The sequence below is a fragment of the Monomorium pharaonis genome, chromosome 5 (assembly GCF_013373865.1).
Source record: "Monomorium pharaonis isolate MP-MQ-018 chromosome 5, ASM1337386v2, whole genome shotgun sequence".
Classification (NCBI taxonomy): Eukaryota; Metazoa; Arthropoda; class Insecta; order Hymenoptera; family Formicidae; genus Monomorium; species Monomorium pharaonis.
In genome coordinates this window covers 22364844-22387658 of record NC_050471.1, presented here as the reverse complement: position 1 = coordinate 22387658, position 22815 = coordinate 22364844, and the positions used below count along the sequence as shown (strand labels likewise).

Below are 22815 nucleotides of genomic sequence, written 5' to 3'. Positions count from 1 at the left end.
TTCATATACGATTAGTGGAGATCACTGCTACATCTTTCCAAGTTTAAGCACATATATTGTTTCTTCGTACAGAGATCCTATATGTAACAAAATGCGCACAAGACCGAAGCTTGCGGATGGATAGTTTTATTGTTTACTTAAAAGGGAAGAAGGAAGGAAAAAAAAAGTTAAAGCACGACTGAAAGTAATCATTTTTGATGGAATTGATTAAATTGCTACTAAGCTAATTACGATGAGTTCGCAAGTTTCTCAATGATGGCACGTTTGTCGGCAAGATGTTGTTCGTTCGAGGATATTTCTAATGTACCACATATTACGAATCTTTATAGACGTTTTTCGATATCTCTTGATAATAAGCGATTCTACTTGATAACGAGACTCAAGTCTGTAGATCGACGGTGAATACGCAAGTGTGCACAAACGACCAAACTCACTCGTGATCTTTTTTTATTGCAAACTATTGCCTTCTGAATCCTTCTTGTGATATGAATACTCAACTGCATCAAATGCCCACCACGAAGAAATTACATAAGAAAATCAACCGAATCGTCAAAAAATGATTGAAAAATCATTGATTCACGTTTAAATTAGAGAAATAATTAACAGTTTAGATTTTATATCGTTAATAATTTAATTTGCAGCACAGATAAATTTATAAACTTATGTTACACATTAATTTGTAAATTTAAATTTATTTAACATGAATTATGTATGTAAATGTAAAGTATATTTAAATTAGTTTTACAATTTGTGAAGTTATTTAATTAAAATGAAATTACATATAACGTTTGGCCGTTTGTACAAAATGAAATGCCTACGCAATGAAATGCTACGCCAAACGCAAACACCCGTCGAATATTTCTCTAGAAGATGATTCTCCTTAATCGAGGATTGTCGGAGAAATAAATCAATTATTAGCCGTGCTTGACGCGAAACCTTTACAAGTCCTAGCAAACATCATCATCTCTTTGCATTCAAAGTCGTTTAATTATTGTGACACATCTTACTATAATTTCAAGTAAACTTTTTAGAATTGATATATTTTATCAGAAAAAATTTATTTTTATTGAGATTTAATAGATTTATAGAAAAACAGTGAAATAATTATCGATGAAGTATAAATATTGATTAATTTATTTATATAGATATATTATAAACATACATACTGTTTGATATTTATAGTTTTGTAAATGTATTTTTTTGTTACATTTTTTTTTATTAATCTGATAATTACAATTATATATGATATTAAACAAAACATTTTTGAAAATTTTTCGGAAAAATTTCTAGGGTAAAATTAATTTCTCAATATTGACGATTGAGTGAAAAGGGATGGATGTGAAATTGTCTTTCTAGCAAGCCCTTATATAACGTGTCGTGTAGCGTTAATCCGACAGTGTTGCACAGCAGTATTGAGTATGTACCGCAAGATGGTTTTTTCGAGCACTATTTCGAGGCAACGCGTTCGAGGGCGGATCTAATAGGTTTCATGATTTGAGGAAACTGTAAAGACTTACTTTCACGCGAAGCTGTACCGTAATCACTCATGTACATGTTAAATTTGTAATGTTATTGTGATTATCATTTCTTAGCACAAATATAACATAATAACCCAGTGTTGCCGAATCAATTAATTACATCGACTGTTATTGAAATTTATGAAAATGAAATATTATTATATATTTATTTTATGTTTAATTAATTAATTTACTTTTAAAGTTTATTGAATCTATTAAATTTTATTGAATTTATTAATTAAAAATTACAAAATTTAATGTATATGTATATATATAAAATTAATTTACAATTAAATTTATTTTTATGTTAATTTAAACTTAATTTTACAAAACATACCTCTAAATTAATTTGTAGACAAAAAGAATTAATATTTTGTGACCTTAAATTCATTTATATATAGAGAGATCGAAAAATATTTTTAAGTTCCACTAAATTTAAACGATGAAATTTCTCTTCTCTTCTTTTTAGATCCGCCCTTGGAAATATATTACTATTTTATTAATTTTTATAGGGAAAGACATTTGCCTGTGATAGATAAATCCAAACCTACAACAAAGTGAAAAGATATGATTGCAAGAATTAATTATTTATATTCTTAAATGTTTTAATTTAAAAATTGATAAATATATTGAAAAAGTTTATAAATTTATTATAAATGGAATGCGCTTACATTAAAAAGGAATCCTATTTACTTTAGAATTAATTTTAGAATCAAAGAACCGATGGATTCAATTGGGCAATGTCTTTTCCTTAATGTAATTGATAAGTAAACCGAAGTAAGCCGATCTAGTCGAAATGATCGTCGTGTAACGATTGGCAGTCAATTTAATTTTTAATTGATTGATAAATGATGGTGGTTCAATTATTAGTTATTCAATCGTTAGCTTTTACATGATGTAATTTTATATTAGATATTATATTAAGTCTTAATTAAACTTCTATAAATAATTTAATTTCCTGAAGTGTGTTGATTAGTCAAACTAATTGAGAACTAGTATTAAAGTAATTAAGAAACTTGCGGAGTTAACAAATTTTTAACATCGTCATTATGAGAACTTTATTTGATATTTGAATATTAATATTGCTATTATTTAATGTTTAAAAAAATATTAATATTTACGATAAATATTATATTTAAATATTTAATGATGAAAGAGATTTGATAATAATTAGATTTAATTAAGATAATTAAATTCGAATGAGACAATTGAAAACGAACGTTCCGGCTAGAGCGGAGCCTCAAGTGCATTTACGACTTATTATATATATTACAAAAATATATATAAATATATAAATATGTCGAGACAAACTTCGTTATAGGAGTGGTTATGTCAAGTGTGAGAAGGAGCGGTCTTTTTGCTATTGTTTTTTGTTTGCTGTACTGTAAGACAAAATCATAGTCGAATAGCAATGGCGGGATTATCATTTTAGCTTTATGCTACATAGTTGTAGCAAATGCATACACAGATTCGTATTATTGTAAACGATTAGAGGGAACAGGATAGCGATTATTGTGTGGACAAAGGCGCTTCTGTCCGCAAACCACGATCAGGGAAATTTTTTGATAATTTTCTGTTCTTTATATTAAATGGTCTGTAATGTTTACAAAAAAAGAGCTTTATACTTTTACTAATTAATAGAAATTCATGAAACGCAGTATAACTCAATACGTACTCACAGATTAATTATAAATGAACAAAAACGATAATAACCGGTTTACAAATGTAATCCGAGTCAGAATTCTGTATTAATATTTATATTACAAAATCAATATTACTTCACTGGAATTTTAAGCATTAACGTTTTATTCAGATTCAAATTCACGTTATCTAATTTTTATTTTGGTTTTATAGGTCAAACACATATTTTTTTATTATTAATTCTGAGGAAAAGCGAGTTTAAGCATTCGCTTTAACTGCCATTAAAAGTGAACCGTAGGTATCCCTGATCGTAGAGTTTGTTTCGTCGAGGTGAAGGAACCAACCCCATCTTTTTGTACCTTGTGTCTTAGATAGAGCCTCGTGTTAGTTCGAATCGAGGTTCGCGAATGAAATTTTGCAAATTTGTCATAACATGTGTGTCGCGACTACTATATTAAACCGTAGAGCTTCAACGAATGAGCGAATAAAGTTTTATGTTCACCAGAAAATCTCGTTGAAATTTTCTAAAAAATGTCTGCGCAAACTTCTCTTGCAAAGTATAATAATTTAAATTATGTTAAAATAGGTACAGATTAATGCAAGTAATTATTATTTTTGAGTGACCCCTTTTAATTTACATTTGCATAATCTATCTTTGAGCATAGCATATTCGCACTATTTTATTTTCTATAAATTGATGAGCAAATTGGATTTTTGGGATTTTGGGTTGAATTAAACGATTGATAGTTTGTTACATAGTTTATTGTAATGTCAATTATATACAAATTTAAAATTACGTCCAGTGTGCTTCCGACTACGCTGACATACCATTTTTCTCGTTGATGTGCAATATTATTACAATCGGAGCCATTCCCGAGCTCTTCGATACCCTTCACTCATTAACAGCGCATCAGCGACAGACCTAAACTTAATTAATCTTTATTTACAGTCGAAATTCCATTCGAAAGTCCTTTTATCAGTCATCCGTTCAGATATTAAAAAAATCTCTGTTAATCCCTTAAAAATAGGACAACTAGTTAAATTTAATCGTTCTTTGTTTTTATTACTCACTAGTTTTAAAAATGATACAAAACTGACGAATGATGTGAGATTAGTGAAATTAAAATATAAAATTAAAATAAAGAATTGGTATGTAATGAAAAGTTTATATACAATAATTCTTTTAAATATTTTCTAAAATATTTAATTTGCAATCAATTTTTATGCGAATGCCTGCCTCGCATGTAATTTTCTTTTGAAAACGTTTATATTGTATTTAAAATAATAAGAATTAATTAAATTTGTAGTTGTCATATTTTTGTAAAACATTGATGGATTAAAAGCAAAGTGTTTTTTTTTTTCTATCGTAACAGTTTTCCGTCTTCAAATTTTAACTTATCACGTGAGATTTTTTATTCAACGATTCGCATGTTTTCTTAATTTGCGATCGTTTGGCAGTTATGCTGTTGTCGCTCATTTGACTTTCTTTTTATCTTATGTTTAAAAAAATTGTTCGATTCTCGGGCGCCCATTTTTAACTCTTTCATTCTCAGAAAATTCATCAAATTTTTATCGTGCAGAAATGCGTTTTAATTTTATCTTATATTTTAATTTGCAAAAAATTAGAATATTGCAATAATTTCATGAAATCATCGAAATTTCGTTCTGTCAATTTTTTGTCGTAACATTTTTTGCTGTTAATGATAAATTTGGTGTTTGTAAAAATTTAGTCACGCGAGAAAGAGAAAGAGCTGGAGGAAGAAAGTGTTAATTAAGTATTTATTTAATTGAGCATTTGAACAATCGACGTTATAGAAATAAATCGTCGTGGCAGCGATTCGAACCATTGTTATAATCATCACTCGGAAGAACGAGGACAGTGTCGGCACGATTCAAATCAGCTCGAGCCTTCAGTCTATATTAGATGGAAGGGTAATGAGGGAGAGGGAGAAGAAGGAGGAACAAGAGGTAAAATAAAAGTAGATTAAGAAAGCATCATTGATTTTGATCATTAATTGTGTGTGCGTATGAAAATTACTTACTAATTTGTCACAATAATTTTTTACCATGAAAATCGAAAAGAATATACAAAAAAGACAACAACCTTTGATAACAAAATTAGGACTCTTAAATAAAATGAATCTAAATAAAATTTGAAATATGAAATTTTTGTTCAGGAAAACATAATAAAAATATCAAAAAGAAATACAAAATGTAATGTAGTCAAGTTTTTTTTTTTTTGAGAGGATGAAGAATTCTACTTAACGCAGATTTGTCTATCCATCGAAGACTAGGTGGTTTTCGGCAGTTGGTCGCAAATTCGAAAGGTAGAAAACGATAACAGTTATGGCGTTGCCACTAACAGGGGCACAGCAAATGGAAGCAACGACTGCTTGGTCCGAACACGAGCAAACCCTGATTTCTTTTCTGGCTTTGTATAAAGACCAGCAGTTGGCTTCCGAGCTCAAAATCCCAGTTACGCCCCTATACTAATGCGTACTTCTCGCGTAACAATGAAAGTCCTTCATTCACTTTTCGTCCTTTATCACTTCCTATCTATCGACAATATCACGGTCGTCTCGGAAAACCTTGCAGAATTGTTCCATTTGTTTCCGTCGAGTATCATTTGGAAAACATTATTCCTAAAACGATTTTCTGTTTTGATATCAGACTTTGCCTCTTTTAATCGTCCCGCGGTTTCTTCTAGAAGATGCCATTTGCGGCCAAACGAAGGTGACGAAAAATCTTCTACTAAAGAATTATCCCGGCGCGGCTTCTCAACACTCGACGTTTTAGGATTCTAATCTAAAAGTTTCGGTATTCGCTAGAGTCTGATTCTCAGCTTCTTTATGATCTGGTAATGATTGTGTTCCTCTTCTTCAATGTCCCGATTATGTCCATGGTCAGATGATAACGGAGAGCTTCGTTTCGAAGTGGGTTGGTTGAGTCCCTGAACGCTGGGTTGGTTTCAGGATTTTAATTCCCTCGCGGCCACGTTAATTTAGTTCAGTGGCCGCGCGGTCTCCTAGAGTCAGACCCTTAGCTCCTCCATAACCTGAGGGTGATTGTGTCCCTTCTTCAAGGTCCCGGTGCCGGTCATGGCCAAGCTCTCCTGCTGAAGCTGGTTGGGACTGATGATGAGGTTCTGACCAGGCTTGCTGGGCTTCGTATTCTTCGGTGGCGGGGGCGGCATAGGCACGTGACAGGTATTATTCTGGAGGTCGGCGAACTCTGGCGGCGGTATATGCTGGATGTGATGTCGTTCGGCGGTCTTGGTCTCCAGTTCGCCGCAAATGTTGTTTGGCATCTGGCCGTTCTCCTGGCGCTTCTTCGAGCAGCCGTGATGCTGGTGGTTGCTCTTGTCGCGCTGATAGTACACCCCGGCGAAAATGAGCACGTTTAGGATCAGGAGGCTGCAACCGATCGCGATTGTCACGCTCAGGGCGGTCGAATACGCCGCGAAGCCGTCCTCAGGTAACGCTGTGGTATCCTCGAAGGTAATATCGCTAGGAACAACCGTTGACACGTTGGTTGACGATTTCTCAATGGAAGTTACCTCCAAGGTGGTTGTTCTCGCGGTCGTTGGCACCCTCTGAATGAATCTGGGTGGCACCTGAAGGATAAGATTCTTTCTGAGTGTCTCCAACATAATTGAATTTATTATTATTGATTTTGGTAATTTTATAACGAGTTAACAATTGTTTTCATAATAACGTTATTAATACCTGCTCGGCGTCTAGAAGATGATGCGACCTAGGAACGTCGTCTGAGCCAGGTTTGTGAAGGTCAGGCACCAAGTTCAGCCAAAAGGAAAGACGATGGGCCCTGTAGTGGTTCTTCAGTTTCGATTTGAGCTCTGCGAAGTTAGTTTAAATAGATTATTAGAATAACTTTTATGTCATAAAATAGATAAGATATAACACTTTTCAATATTATACATTGTACGAGAAAGAATGAATGAACCAAAAGGAAATTTAACATAAGAGAAATAAACTTTTGCCAATATCAAGGAAATATTTCAGAGGTGAATGTTATATATGGAAAAGAAACGTCATGGAGACTTACCTATGCTAAGATATTTTTTGTGGACGGCCTCATAAGCGGTCCAATCGATATTTTTAAACTTGGTCCTTTCTGGTCTGGAACCGAGAGATCCAGAATCAGGAGTACCCTCGTTCGGATTCCTGTTAGAAAGGAATAGCAAATCAGACCGTTTTTATTTCACAAATATCTTGCAAGAAATGATTTTTTTTTTTTTAATAACTCACCCGGTTCGTGCAAAGTTTGTCAGATAGAGTATCACGCTCTCGGAGAGCGCTATCTCGGCCCTAGTATAGTTTTTCGGCCAATGGGACAAACCTCCGACCAGGGGCGCTCCGAAAAAATATGGCAGCTCCTCTCCATGAATACATCCCGGCCTCTGGAAAAAAAAAAAATCACGATGATGTATATCATAAAAAGAAACTGGTAGAATTTAAGTTAAATGTAAATAAACGTAGAAATGGAAATTGAAGTAAAGAAAATTAATTTTTGTTTTTGCTGTTATTTTTCTTTCTATCTTTTTTTTTCTATAATACGCTACGATAATGATTTATATTTCTTTTTCTCTCCTCTGCTTTTTTTTGTCCAAGACAAAAAAATTACTCGAGAGAACTCTGATTTTGATATTAATTGTTTAATTGTGTGGTTTAATCAGGCGAAAGAAGAAGGGAGATGAAAGGAAAGCAGACCGAACTAACCGCGGAATTCAAAAGAATTTTTTCGGGGTTGGAGAACGCTCTTTTACGTTCGATCATACGAAAGCACTCGTGGAATCTGCCTGGGTTCCAGGAGCACCTGCGATTTCTCGTTGAAATTGTAAAAATACCTCGGCCTATTCTGCAAACTTCGCGTTTGCTCGCCATTTTAACAAGCCCGAGTTCACGTTCTCGAAAAATGTGAATTATCCATGAGAAAGTGTGAAATCGTGTTTCTATCTAGAACCAACTTTTAAAACGGTTTTTATGGCTTATTTCAAAATCCAAGAATGAAATATGCTCTAATAATGATTGCCGGAGTCACTAAATTGGTGGTTGATGTTAACAATTACAGAATAAACTGTTGGAATACTTAATGAATAATAGCAGTGATCAAGTTACGATTAAATTATCATTCATTAAACGGGAAATAATTACTCTTTTGATCACGATCATTCCGATAAATTAACATGTTGCTCGGTTATAACTCATTTTACAATTATTGATTACAATTATTAGCTATTATTCGCGTAGAATATGAAAAGGTGCTCCTTTGAAATACGGAATACATTAAAAATATCCCAATGCCTCGAATTAGGTATATGTTTCACTTCACAGCCCGGGAATATGAAATATCCAGTTAGCGCATATATTTCTGCAGGGCGAACGTTTCGCGAATGCAACCGAAACGTTTTTCTGGATGCAGTCGTGCAGACGCAATAAGTTCGTTGCAGCGTTTACGCGCGATCCTTATTCTTCGTTGGCTTCGTGGCGCGAGACGGAAAGGGGGTATGAGGGGGCCGCGCTGAACGTTTAATGCACTTTCATTTCGCCAGTGACGGCAACGGTGATCGCCAGGTCGAGGTGCCAGACGATATTCGTATGCAAAGTGCACCGGGTGTAAGGCATAAAGGTGCCGGTAGAAATGACGGCATGGGGTGAGAAGGAAAAAGTGCGCGGAAGCTGCAGGTGCGAGGCGAACGTGGAATTTCAAATCCTCCTCCCTCCCCCCCCCCTCCTCCTCCTTTTCCTTCCATCGTTCGGGCTTCTTTAAAATTCCACCTCTTCGCCGTTGTTTTTCGAATTTACGGACGGATAAATACGGAGGTGATAATTTATTCAGCGAATTTTAACCTCTTACGAAAAGTCGAAGAGAGAATTTTTTACTACAAGAGGATTATTATTTTTCTCGAGTATCTGATAATTCTTTAATTTCCGCGACTTCTCTTTGCCGTATTTATATATATATATATATATGCGTCACGTATACTTGTTTTACTGTATGTGTGAGATGTGCGACTAACACGCGAACTATTCTTGATGTAGATACATATTACATACAAGAGAATATATATCTTGAAATATCTCGAAATTCGGCGCAGCGGTAATAACTAATCTCATCGGTGCAATTTTCGGATTTCCTTCTGCGCATCCGTTTCTTGTTAGACACCCGGATGAGAGGAGAGTGGATATTGCTGATATATGTGGCATTAATAATCGCGCCACTGAAATTCATTCAAAGTTCGAAACTAGGAGCAGATAAAGGAAGGGGGAATGAGGGAGGAAAGGGGCCGTACGCCCATCGTAAGTTTCTGAAATCAGATATGAACAAGAGCCGCCATGTTGTCGCATTTCCGGTGAATCTCAACTTCTCTCTCGTATGTAGGCGTTACAAGTAACTTTAATAAATTAGATAATGTGAAAAATAGATGGAGATTATATATGTATATATAAATAAGCTGAATTTATCTTTACCGTGCTACTTTTTTATTAATAGAATTTTTTAAATATGTAATTGAGCTCCTTTTATATATATAAAGTCTATTACGAATGAGCAAAATTTATTGCACAACAGATTTATTATTAAATTCCATAATATTGAAAATAAATAAAATGTAATATTGAAAATAATGCAAAAATTAATACAATAATAATATTGAAAGTTTACATAATGTAACAAAAATATCACAGATATATTAACAGCTCTTTTATTTTTTAGACTTTTTAGCATCTAGATTCTTTTAATTATTTTTTCCAGCTTGCGTGGTAAAAAAAAGTATATTTTGATAACAAACCTGAGGATAGTCTCCGAATTTCGTTTGATAGTCGAAGACATATAGATAGGAATTCCTATGGGATTGGCTGTGAAGATCCGCGGTTCTCGTTGCCGGAGCGACCGTATTCGCGTCCCCCAAGGCTTCTAGAGTCTCGTCTCTGAAAAAAATATATAAGTCCTTCTTGTAGCTTCCATAAATATACTTCGTAAATTTTTGTCAAATTTTGACTTGAAATGAGTTTAAAAATAAATAATAAAGTAAAAACAAGTAAAATGTAAATTGTAATAGAAATTTCGTAATTTATAATTATATTTATATATATGTTATTATATTATATATTTATAAATTATAGGCCAACAATTTGGAAATCTTTGTTTCCTATCTTTTGGCATGTAGTGTGTACATCTAAAATTGAATACTCTTATTTTATAATAAAAAATTATCCAATACATATCAATCAGCAGATTGTAAAATAAGGTACTCTTTTTTAAAACGAATATTAGTTTATAATATATTTATAGTAAGTATAATGAAACAAATAATTATAGATAAAGAACTAATAAATGTACAATATGACGGCTGATTTATTTGCCACCAATAAAATGAATAATAGTTAAAGATTAATTAAAATGGATGGAACGATAATTAAAATAAATATAAAATGATATTGCTTCAAAATTTATCTTCAATTAAATTTTCCTAGAATTTACCTAATATTGACAGGATGTTGCACAGGCCGCTCCCAATCCGTATACTCGTTTATTATGGTTGCTAGGATCTCCGGTTGGTGATACGTATACGTGTTCCGCACGAATTCACGCAGAATCTTCGTCCTTCTGTCGGCTTCGATCCCGTACTGAGCATCGTCAGCGGTTAACGAAAAATACGCCTCGGAGCGAACAACACCCACCATCAAATCGTACCTGTGAATCCAAGAATTTTTCTTTAAACCGTTAAAAAAACAAAGATAAACAAGTTTGCAATTTACAAAACATTTTCGGGGCTTATAAGCTTCGTCTTGAAGTGCGAAAAGTTCCCTGAGATATGAGCAGTTTTCTTTTTAGTTATTTTGCGAATCTTGAAGGCTCGACTGTGAAATTCTAATGCCATCATACAATATTCATTAGAATTATTAAAAATTTTACAAATTATGAAGATAATTAACAATATGAGTATAAAGGGTTTCAACTATCTACATTTGAATTTAGAGGCTTCTTAAACACTCGGATTTTTTTCCCAGCGGTGCTTTGAATACTAAAATTTTTTTGACGTTTACATTCTTGTTTACGCGAGCTTTTCGTATTTTCCGACGGAAGGAATGAAAGAGTTATTCTCGATGTTGTGAGACGCGATTTTTATCTTTCTCCGTGATGTTGCCGTGCAGAACTCGGGTATTGTTTCTCGCGCTATTTATTTTCTCTCTCGCCTCGATGCTCGATTTCGCTAGTTATAACGATCGAAACAAAAAGAGGGGGGCCGCGGTACCTCGACAGTTTTGCCACGACGTCCTTCCTCAGAAGGATGTTGTTGAGCGTATTGATCGTGTCGACTTGCAGGGTGTAGTCCTGATCCTCGGGATCGCCGGGATCGATTACGACGCCGTCTATACTGGGGCCAAAGGCCGGCGCGAACTCGAGCCCTTTAACAGGCACCGATACCAGCTCGCTCAAGGACACAGTTCTCAGGCACTTCAACAGAGCCTGAGGATCTTCCGCCACCTGCGACAGAATGAAATCAATATTTTAGAGGGATCACAACAATTAGAATCCTCCACGTCTTATGTTGCACGAGCGCAAAAAGAGGAGCATTAACATTTTACAATATTTCTCAATCTTCTATTTTTTTTTTTTAAGCCAAATGATTTCTGAGTTTGAGCAGAATCGAGATAAGTAATAAAATTATTTGATTTCGAGCAGATTTTTAACAGAACGATAATAACATAACGTTAATCAAACTCAATTACAATCGTGTTTCATGAGCAATGGCCAATAATTGAAAAATCGCGATTAACAATCACCCTTGGCATTTTCGCTTAGAAAACGACACTTTGAATTGGCCATAGAACTCGCCATTACAATTAAGACCGCGTGCTGCGGGATCCCCCATTAAGTCGTAACATTTAACGCGATTGTGCCGGGTAATTTTATCGGGACAATCAGACGTGTTTCCCTCCCGTTTCGATGGCGGAATGACGTTGCCTCTGTCCACGTGCGCCCGGGCAATTTGCACACACGCAGGACGTCGCATTTAGTCAGCGGGCGACTCGACATTCGATTGCGGCTGGCCGCCGCGTCTGCATTGGGAGCTGGATTTCCAAAGACGATTACCGACCCTAAAGCAATTCATTTGCGTGCGACCCCGAAATTAAAGCGAATCGCCGCGGCCGCCTGCCGGTGCCGATAAAGCCTCCCGGTCCTCCCGGTTCTCTGGAACTGGACGCTCTCCCGGCGGCGTTAAATTCCGCTGAGCAACGCACGAAAACCTTGTTTACCCTGCCGACGCGGCGGTCTGCTTCCCTGCGAAGCAGCCTCGTTAAGGCACGCCCGTCTTGTTCCGATGGTACACCCTCGCCGGAAAATGTCGACCCTTTCCCCACGCGGAACGCGTCAACTCTGATACGTCTTCCGCTACGCTCGGGCGATTTGCCACGTGAGTTATCCCGTGCGTTACGCGCGGTTTATCGCGCACGATAAACAGATGAATGGAGAAAAAGAAGAATCAAATTTTTTTCTGAAAAAAAAAAAAAATGAGGAATATTTGTTGAACGTGACGAGAACGTCATTGAAGGATGCATTATACCTATTTTCAAGCTGGTGAAAAAAATTATGAGTTCTTATAGATTGTTCTTTGTATTTGTAATGCAAACAATTTTGACGGCAGTTTTCTACCTGGATCTAAAATTATTTCAATACGAAGTAGAAAATGTGCTGTAATTGAGGAAGAATTACAAAGATTTGAATTTTTTTTTTGTATTTTGAATATTCAAGATTATGTAAATTTTGTCGTGACCCAAATCTGTTCTGTAAATGAATAAAATTAATTTGTTTATGTGTAGACCAATTAAGCTCGGAGTTGAATATTTAAAATGTTTAAAAAATTGAAATTTTTATTACTTAAAAAAATTTGTGATGGTAAGTACTGTCAATAAATTAGAAAATGTGTGTTAAATGAAAATGTAATGTTATTTACATACTATTTTTATGTGAATATTGTTTATTTAAGATGAATATTTGAGATTTATAGAAATTTATTTAATATAAATAGAAAAGACAATTTTTATAAATACGAAATTGATAATAGTTAAACAAATATTTTTTCTGTTTTTTTTCGAAAAATATTAATTCGAAAAAACAGCTGAAAATACGGTTTATCGAACCTAAATTATTCCGGTTTGCGGTTTGCGATTAAAAGTAACAATTAAATGAGGATTAAATTTCGATTGTTTCTCGATGTCTCTAAAAGAGTCTCGCGGAAAAATGGCGGCGCGCAAAATGGAAATTGAAATGGGGATTATATTATACCATACGGATCCGCGAATTTGCAGAGGGGGAATCAATTTTATTTCCACCTCCCCACTTTCGAACCGCACGCCCGAATTATCCACGGGGGGAAAGTTCGAATTGGAAAAACACTCGGAACCGGGTTATCCTTTATTGCGTTATTTTTGATGGACGAGAAAACGCGACGAGCTTCTAGATATCGAAGTCTCTCCTCCACCTCCGGAGGATCGGGAATATCGTCGTGGAAATTTACAGCGGTGCATATCAATTTCAATAAGGAATACGTCACGATGGCTTTGCGGTTATAAAGTGAGCCAAGTACGTAATTCACCTTTAATAAAATAACCGTCAACCGGGGACAACATATTTTTCATGGCTCGTAGCGCAGGAGTGAATCCGAGGGAGGAAGAGAGAGAAAAACGGGAAAGGAAGGTAGGAGAGCACAGGGCGAGAATGACGAATCTGTGCAATGGTGTGGTATCTTTTATTAAAGTGCGAGTTATAAAACGAATTTCACGAATTGATTGAAATTTGAGCTATACAACTTCACTTAACGTCATTTCCTGTAAAATTGATATATAAAATGTTATTCGAGCAATCGAGAAATTTCTAATTGATAAAATAATTGTCACGGCTTCACTGTAGCTGTACGCATACCAAATTTGCATTGCCCGCTCGGCAATTTGGCGAAATTTAACGTCCCTTTATTGAAAGTGCGCGCGCACACTTGCACTATTGGGGCCGATGTCTCGAGTGTATATTAGCTTAATTGAAACGCGCCGTTAATATAATTGGTATTGCGTAATTAATGCTGTAAAAACACCGGGTGCGCGAGTGTACTCGCATTTGATATTTTAATTTATGCCCCGGCCGCTTTTACGCGGTCATTTCGCCGCCGACGATCGGAATTATCGCGAATTATGCGAGCCCGCGCTCGAAAACGAGCGAATAAGAATTAACGCGGGGAGAGACGGCGACACGATGAAATATAACGAACGCGCGTCCCTGTCGATCTGCCCTCATCCCGTTCGTCTAGATCGAAATAAACGAAATGTATCCGAATTTAACGCGCCACGAATTCAGCGCGTTACGCTGCCTCTCGTAAAATCAAAATCAGCTCAAAGCTTTTAAATATTTGAAAATTCCCCGACCGAATTCTCTCCGCGCGTTACAAATTTCATTTCCTACATTTTCTACTTTTAACATTTGCCTTCGTCTGAAAAAGCTTCCGTTTTAATTATAATATTAAATCTAATTTTGACTTGCACACGTGCGCAAGATGCATTAATCTAAATTTCCGTGTCACCCTGAATTCTACGTTGACGAACGGAGATATCGTTATTTTTTAGGGGCGGGAGGGGGGGGGTGGGGGTGGGGGAGGCTCGCGTAACGGAAGAGAGTGAGAGGAGGCAATGAAATTATAGGCTGACGCGCGGGATAATTTCGCGGCGATCGGGAGGACATGTTTGCTGGTTACTCACCGACGAACAATTTAGGTGTTTGGCGACCTGCATGGCGTAATTGGCGGCGCCTCTCACCAACGCCCAGGGTGAAAGTGCGCTGCCCGACATCAGAACGCCCCGATGGAACAGTAGACCTGCAATTGAACCAACGAGTTTACGTCACGCACAGTTTCGTGGAGTTTTGTGAAAAGCCTTGATGAACACGCCAGACTTTGTAAAAGTTATTAATTGAAATGTAACTTATTACTCTCACTAATGATAATAACAATAATAATAATAATAATAATAGTAGATAAATAAACGGGTCTTCTCATCATTAAGACGTTATTAATATACTTTGCAGCGTTTCGCGCGGTATAGAAACTTCAATAGCGGTATAATTAATTATTAATACTTTGTAAGATGTTTAGTGCCCCCTTCCCCAAGTATTTTCCCGTCCCGCACAGTTATTATTGTTTCGCACAAAATTCCGAGCGACGCTGCGATCTTGGCGTCCTTTGTGCGTCGAGAAATGTTTTTGTATATCGTAAAAATTCTATATCCGAGAATCGCTGCGATTCAAGACGCAATCCCGGAATCTGCGCGATGCTTGGAATCTTTGTGTCGCACTTTTCGAAAGGGCCCCCGCTTTGTTCCCGGGATTTGCAAATCGCATCACGTAATGCGAAAGTGTTTGTTCGTGTGTGGGAAGAGAGAGATTATATATCGCGACGCAGAATTGAATTTCGAGATGATTTCGGGGTCGATTCCCTTCGCGCGGACGGAACTACGATATTACCTGAGTAAACGAAACACAATCCGAGTTTCAATGCATAGTAACGAATACTCATCTCGACCGCTCGATAGATTTATTTCCAATCAACGACTTCCATTACGACGTTATCAGCGATTTCCGCTCTAAAGATGAGGGGCAAGACTCGCACAACGTGGCCACGTACAAGATGTCGGGAAAAAAAAAATAAGATAAATGCACTGCGGTATTGAAAAACGCGATCGGAGAACTTTTATAGGGAAAATTTAAACCGCAACAACCTGATCTTGCATCAAGGTACGTACAATATGAAAATGGCTTGATTATCATTATTACTATCTGCATTTTTACATTGCTTACGTCATTGCATTTACGTTAATATTACGTAAAGAGAGAAAATTAATTAAGTAAATGAATTTTCTTATACATTTTCCGAGGTTGTTGAAACATCTTTTTAACTTAATTAATAATTTATATTTTCTGTAGAAGAGAAAACAGAGAGGAAAACAAAATATCAGGAATTTCTTTTCCCTCGGGGTAGTAATAATAAAATTGTATGTAATATCTTGGTAGGACAAAGAGTCGAGCAAGAGCTCATTAGTCATTAATTTTCTCATCACACGTCGCAAAATTGGACATTACGTAAAACATGAATAGAGTGCACGGCTTGCAGCGCGAAGAAAATTAAGGCAGCAGGACGAACACGACGTTACACAACTTCGCCGTGTTAGTTCGTCTATTATTTAATACAGAAGACGGGATAAGTCGCTTAATCCCAATTTTGTGAGTCGTTAATCTTGATCTCGAGGAGAGATTCCATGAAAGATGCTGCTACATATAACAGATCTTGTACAGTGCTAACCAAAAACTTAGTGTACAAGTTTTCTTGTTAATTATTCATAATGGAATTAATTAATTTACACATTTGCAGCATACGTATATTGTTTCAATTATTTCTATTTTATTGTTAATGTACATTATATTATGTTTGACTCTCTCAATATTATTACTTTTAAATTTCTCGTTTATTTATTATTAATTATAAAATTATTAATTTGTACGTAACACAAAATAGTTTGTTTAATATCCAATAAATTCCCTCTAGTACACAGAAAAAAAAAAGTAATATAGCCAATAACATGTGTGATTGCGGGCTGCCAACTACATAAAATACTCAATACAATAATATTTGCTATTAATGCAAGTACAATGTTGATACTGCAATAGCATATATTATTGTATTGAGTATGTCTGTAATTGGCAGCCCGCAATAACACATTTTATTAAATATATATTTTTTTTTTCAGTGTATTCTTGCAGTATCTGTGTATTCAAGTACGCAAACGAAGACAGGGCTAAAAAGCGACAGGCGACGTTTTCTCACGTGTAAATTGTAGGGCGATCGGCCAGCCATCTTAATATTCAAGGAAATGTGTCGTCTTGATCTTATTAGTCCGATACATGTCGAGATCTTGATTCGGTCTCATTCATTTAGCGAAGGAGATGCCAGAGTAAACTCTGAATATCCTGACGGCATCCTCGACGTATTTCCGACATTACAGAATCAAGATGGCCCCGTTCTTCCGATATCCGTCGTCGTTGAGAGGACGACACCGAACGATAAGATGGTGTCGAAGCTCGCGACATTAAAGGACTATTAAAGGATTATCGCCGGCTCAAATTCCGTCGCGTTACTTGGATTTAATGGCAGGTCTCCATAATACCCAAGGATTAATTAATTCCTTCGACGGAACAAGATCCCAAGGAGCCAAGCGTTTGACGAATTAAAGGTGCAGGATTAAAGGAAACGAGTAATCGAGATCCGAATATCAAGATTAAAAAAGAGAAACTAAAATTCAAAAAGATCGAGAAACCAAGAAAGCTAAGAAGCAATCGAGAAATTGAAAAATCAGGATTTGAAGAAGCCAAGATCCAAAGATTCAAGGATATAAATTATTCAAGACGCAGAATTTAAGTAGACTAGAGAAACTGAGAAATAAAGAATTCGGGATTTGTAAAAGCTGGGATACAAAATATGAGGAACAAATGAAATGCACATATTCAATGAAGGATAATGGAAAAAGAAAACGGGGGTGAGAAAAATTTAAATCAATCATAGAAATCTGAAAAACAACCGAAGAAATTTAAGCAGTTTGAATTTAAGAAAAAAAAAATATATAAATTCACTGAAGTTTTCCCTTTACTTTGTCTGCGGTCTAACGATGAGACTGTAAACTTTGTCGTTCTTTATTATTTATCACTATATCGCGGTAAGTTTTTGTACGGAAACAGCATCAGCTTGTAAGAAAGAGATAAAACGATATAATTTTTAGCCGGATATCGCTCGCTATTATTCTTCGTCGTGTTCTTCGATGAGTCACGCGGTTACTGGTTTTATCCGCCCAGGAGGACAGAAAAAAAAAACAGAGCATCGCAATCTGTTTTGGAACCGCAGAGCTTATCGTTGGAGAACCTTCTAGAGATGATAATTCACTACAGCTGCGAGTTGTCAATGGTGGTGGGGCCAGCTGATTCCTCCATAATTTATGGCGGCTGGTAAACCACCCCATTATTCCTAGCTTCCCCGTATCATTGTCTCGCGCGGCTTCTCGCTCTTCGACCTCTACCCTCCTCCCCCTACCGCTCACCTCTCGCACTCTACCCCGTTTCTACGTGACATTATCTGTTTTCATGCTACGCGACAAGAGAAACAGCTTTCTATGGGTTGGTCCCAAGACAATGAACTATTACAAGAACATTTCTGTACGACGTATCCGAGATAATCAAAGGATTTTTTAATTTAAGTTTTAGCTCCCCTCTCAAATTTTTGTTACGCGGATTAGTTGCACTTTTCTCGACCTGTGAATGTGTTAAGTCAACTCCGAATCAATTTTCCTTTACCAAAATTTTTTGTAATTCATCCTTTTTAAAAATTCGTATCTATTCGCACTTGTTACGTTTGATAGCGTAAATTTGTACACGTATTCTGATAGTTATTTGCGTATTATCCTCGAAAGAAGTGTCGCCCGAGTTAATATAATAAATTCGAGAACATCGCGAACATATGTGCTGACTGAACGTGACTCACCGTCGGGTACCGCGTGGCTGGTCATCAGGAAGTTCACGCAGGCGGCGCCGGTGCCGTGTCCTACCAGCGTGACGTTTTTGGGATCGCCCCCGAAATAAGCGATGTTCTCCTGTACCCAGTGTAACGCTGCGATCTGGTCCATCAGACCATAATTCGCCGGCGAGCGTAAGTGCGAGTCTGTGTTGGCGTTTAGAAAGCCTGCAATCAAAACAAGCCCGCTTATGGTTAGCGCGACGCTCTCGGTGTCCATTATCGATGGTTACGGCTAGTATAACATCAACGTGATCGCCCCCGGAATTACTGCCGATGGGCTTAACTCCAATTGTCGCATGTCGCGGACCATCGAATGACAGCCGAGATAAATCACGGGATACAATGAAATTGAATTATGTTAGGTCTGAATGTGAAAAATAAGGAAGGAAATCTAGAGGCAGTTCTAACCATTATTTGGTCGTTATTTCCTTTGAGACATCATCACAGGGTTTAATTGTTTAATAAATCTAGGTGCATGTGTAATGAGTAGTTTAGAGTTTCATGAGCTAGCGCGAAAAAAGCTACGTCAAATTTTAAAAATTTATAGCAAGTTATTTTTATATTAGTTACTGATTGAATTATTTGTAACGTTATCGAGTCTTTTTTAAATATGTATTATTAGAGGAAATGGTTGTTTAATGGTTATTAAATGATTTGACAATATTCCACAAGCTCACACAACAGCTTATATAAATTGTTTTACGTTTTAAAAAAATCCTTTTTTTTATGTTTGAGATCGCAACTTGATTTAGAAATGCAATACGATCGAAATTGTTGCGCTAAGCTTAATTTTACGCGCATCCTGAAGCACTAACTGGTTTTTGCATCTGTCTGTTACGTGAATTATTTGGGCTACGAGAAACCTCGCGTCGGGCACAGCTCTCCCGCGCGAAAGGGCTAAATGGCTACGGGATGTAGAGATTGGCTCGTCTGGCGAGCCACCGGTATGATTTAGTATTCAGACGCGTATCACGTCCTACTTTGTGTATCGTTTCGCCGAGCGAGATATCGCTATCAATTGGCGGACTCGAGGTGATATTTATGACGGCCGGATGGCGCCATTGGCAACAGTCTTACCCGATTTGTCGGGCTCAGCACTGTTGTGATACGCATAACCGTTCCGACCTCGTCCTCGTCGAAATACATTCGTCAATAGACCGACTTTACTTTTTCCCTTCCGTTTCCGCCAAATAAATCTGTATTCGTAAATCTGCCAGCCGTCCAGGCTTGTGCATATTTATTCCCGTATTTGTTCCACCGTCCTATCCGGTTGAATACGGTTGAAACAACAGTCTATGATACGAGGAAATTTCTGTGTTACGCACGCAGAATAGTAATGAGATGATTCCGGCTAAGTACTTTTCATTATATTGTACGGCAATTATGGCTACTTTCTTCTTTCTCTAAATCCAATTATAGTATATACGAATTGGCACGACACGTTTTAATATTTTCGCATAACGACATTCTCATATAACAAACGCCGAGTAAAATTATTAAAAAAGAAAGAATTAAATGTCTTTTGATGAAAATTGTTCTTTAATAATTAAATTATTAATTTTTCAATTTAGCGAAACCAGGAATTATCAGCAGTGTCAGCTATCCATGTAGTCAATTAGCTCCAATTTCTTTTAATACAGATGAAGAATGAAATTAGATTAGCGCTAATCGAATCAGGCGCGACCCTTCGAGGGCTTTCCTTCCTTTTCCTTCCTTTCGCTCGGCCGAATTAAATCGCGAATGGCGATTGTTGTTGCTGGCAAGAGCTCGGACGTGATATTTCACCTCTGCAATAAGATTGCGCCTGGTCGGTATGTTTGCCCCGTCGCGCCGCTCGAAACACCGCGCCATTAAATTATCCATCATATTTGCCCGTCGACGTTTTGGAGATTGTTCTTCGCGGAGCTAAGAGGATTATTCCCATTATGAGCCGCCGTGTGTGTACTTGCCAGTGCGCATTAACTTTAGGGCACTCGGTACCTTAACAAGGGAGGCGTTACTGTCGCCAGGATCTAGGTCAACGATGTTGCGCCGACTGTTTCCCGGCCTTGCCAAATCGATAATTTGGAAAGCTATGCTGAGTGGAAAAACGCCCCAACTTTCCCCTTTCTGAGTTTCCTTACGGGATTACCCCAGGGTCACGTAGGTCCTTATAAGATTAAGTGGGATTAGAAGTTCCTGCAGATTGTTTAATAATTATCCGTCCAATCGAATTGTGTGCGTAGGGAAGTTTCCGTCCCCTTTCCGTGTATTCTTTTCCTCTCGATTCTACAAACTTAACTTCTTACAAGATTTTCTGCTAACGTGTGAGATGATCGTTTCATTACTTTTTAGAATTTCTATAGAATTTCTTTTACAAACGGGAAATTGCGCTATATATATTTTATTTAATTTTATATAAAAATTTCTCCTTACAAATAAGAAATAGTTTTTTTTAGATTTTTTGCCCGTGTATGCATCTCTTCGCAAATTGTGCCAATTAGTACCACTTTGTACGAATTGTTACAAAGGGCGGTATCTCCCTATTCAATTGCTCCTGATGTAATTATAATGTAAAGTTTTTGCAGGGAATATTCGAATCTTTTATTTCTCCTCGTCTCTTTCCTTGAACGTTCTTTTACAGCTTCAAGTTTTAGAGGAGATTGAGTTCTCACCGTTTGTTGTATCTTTCTCCCTAAGACTTTTATTCAATAGGACGTCGGTGACGCAATCTGATATCGATCGGATTATTGAGAAGTGTGATTTTTGTCCTCCTCCTTCGGGGTCCTTCTTTGCATTTATGTGACGTTGAATTCCTGTAGGATTAGAATCTACGGAGACTTTTGTGTAATGGGATGTTTGCGTCTCGCCTGGTACAATCTTTTTCATCTTACGTGTGGCGCCTCTTCGTCTCGCTTCTAGCCTTCGGGCGATGTCTGATCCGATCCAATAACGATTCTCCGTGCTCCACGTCGAAAAGGGAGGGGAAAAAAAACGCACAAAGCTCTTTTGCGCGCTCTCACACGCATCAGAGAGGTGCGAGAACATGAAAGCGGAATAGAAATAAAGCACCGGTCATGTCCCATTTGATATTCAACCTCCGGCGTATCTGTCGCGCTGCGCTTCCGCGTCTCCTATTCTTCTCGTTACAATGGAACTGCTGAACGCTATTCGTTGATTTAAATTTTCCGGTACACGCTGGTATACACGCGCGGGTGGAGGGGAATAGGGCACGGTGAATATCGCCGTTCGGCACGGCGCTCACAAAGCGCCGCATCATTTTTCCGAAACGAAGGAAAATGGAAAAAACTGCGGCCGCTGCGGAGTGGAATTTCCTGGGCGTCACCATTTTATTCCGCTACCGGCTGTGGTTTTTTTCCTCGTGACTCTTTTCGCTTTTCATTCCGCTATCGATAGAAAATCAAATTCCAAAATTTGGATTTGCTATTTGCTGCCGATCGACTGCCGTTATCACCTTTCGGACTTGCTGCGAAATGCTTCCTTATTGATACCTTTTTCGCTACTTTCTTCTTTATATATAAATTGTTGTTTTTTTTTACGCTAAATCTTGCACTATTTTACAATAACAGTAATTACTCAGACAACACGCGCGTCTAAAATATATCTTTGAATCGAAAAAGACGTCTACGAATTATTAATTAATAATGAAATCTGAATGTAACCTAATAACAGTTCAAATCTAATCTAAAGTATAAGGATTTTTCAGGGTTTCTTTAGGTCTTTTATTTCGCTTGAATTTTTAGTTTGCAATTATTAATTCTCTTTTGTTGAAATCTTAAGGCGAGAGGATTTTAAGGTACGCTGTATGCAACGAGGGTGATAGACGAGAACAGCGGGGCTTGCTGTCGAGCCGAAGAACGGGATGAGTGAGTGAGAGAGGGTGAGGGTAGGGGAGAGAGGTGGAGTCAAGAATTTAGTTTGGTGAAACGGAAGACCTGGCCGTAATGAGTTTCCTATTAGATTTGGTTGCCCGGGTTGCCAGGCAACAACCTGGGTTGTCGGGACTTGCAATCCCCGTGGTGTTCGCGG

At 37.1% G+C, this 22815-nt stretch overlaps 1 protein-coding gene across 1 annotated transcript in view; it reads right to left on the bottom strand.

Moving 5' to 3' along the window:
- Positions 1–3902: 3902 nt before the first annotated feature.
- Positions 3903–22815, bottom strand: part of LOC105833649 (neuroligin-4, X-linked) — a 133807-nt gene continuing 114894 nt past the window's right edge. The window contains exons 3-11 of the mRNA XM_028192481.2: positions 18754–18951; positions 14933–15048; positions 11437–11669; positions 10662–10874; positions 9970–10108; positions 7427–7578; positions 7224–7342; positions 6884–7014; positions 3903–6771 (exon numbers count right to left, since the gene is read on the bottom strand). Of these exons, the coding sequence (XP_028048282.2) occupies positions 6190–6771; positions 6884–7014; positions 7224–7342; positions 7427–7578; positions 9970–10108; positions 10662–10874; positions 11437–11669; positions 14933–15048; positions 18754–18951 (1883 nt within the window). The 3' untranslated portion in view covers positions 3903–6189. The remainder of the gene's footprint in view (positions 6772–6883; positions 7015–7223; positions 7343–7426; positions 7579–9969; positions 10109–10661; positions 10875–11436; positions 11670–14932; positions 15049–18753; positions 18952–22815) is intronic.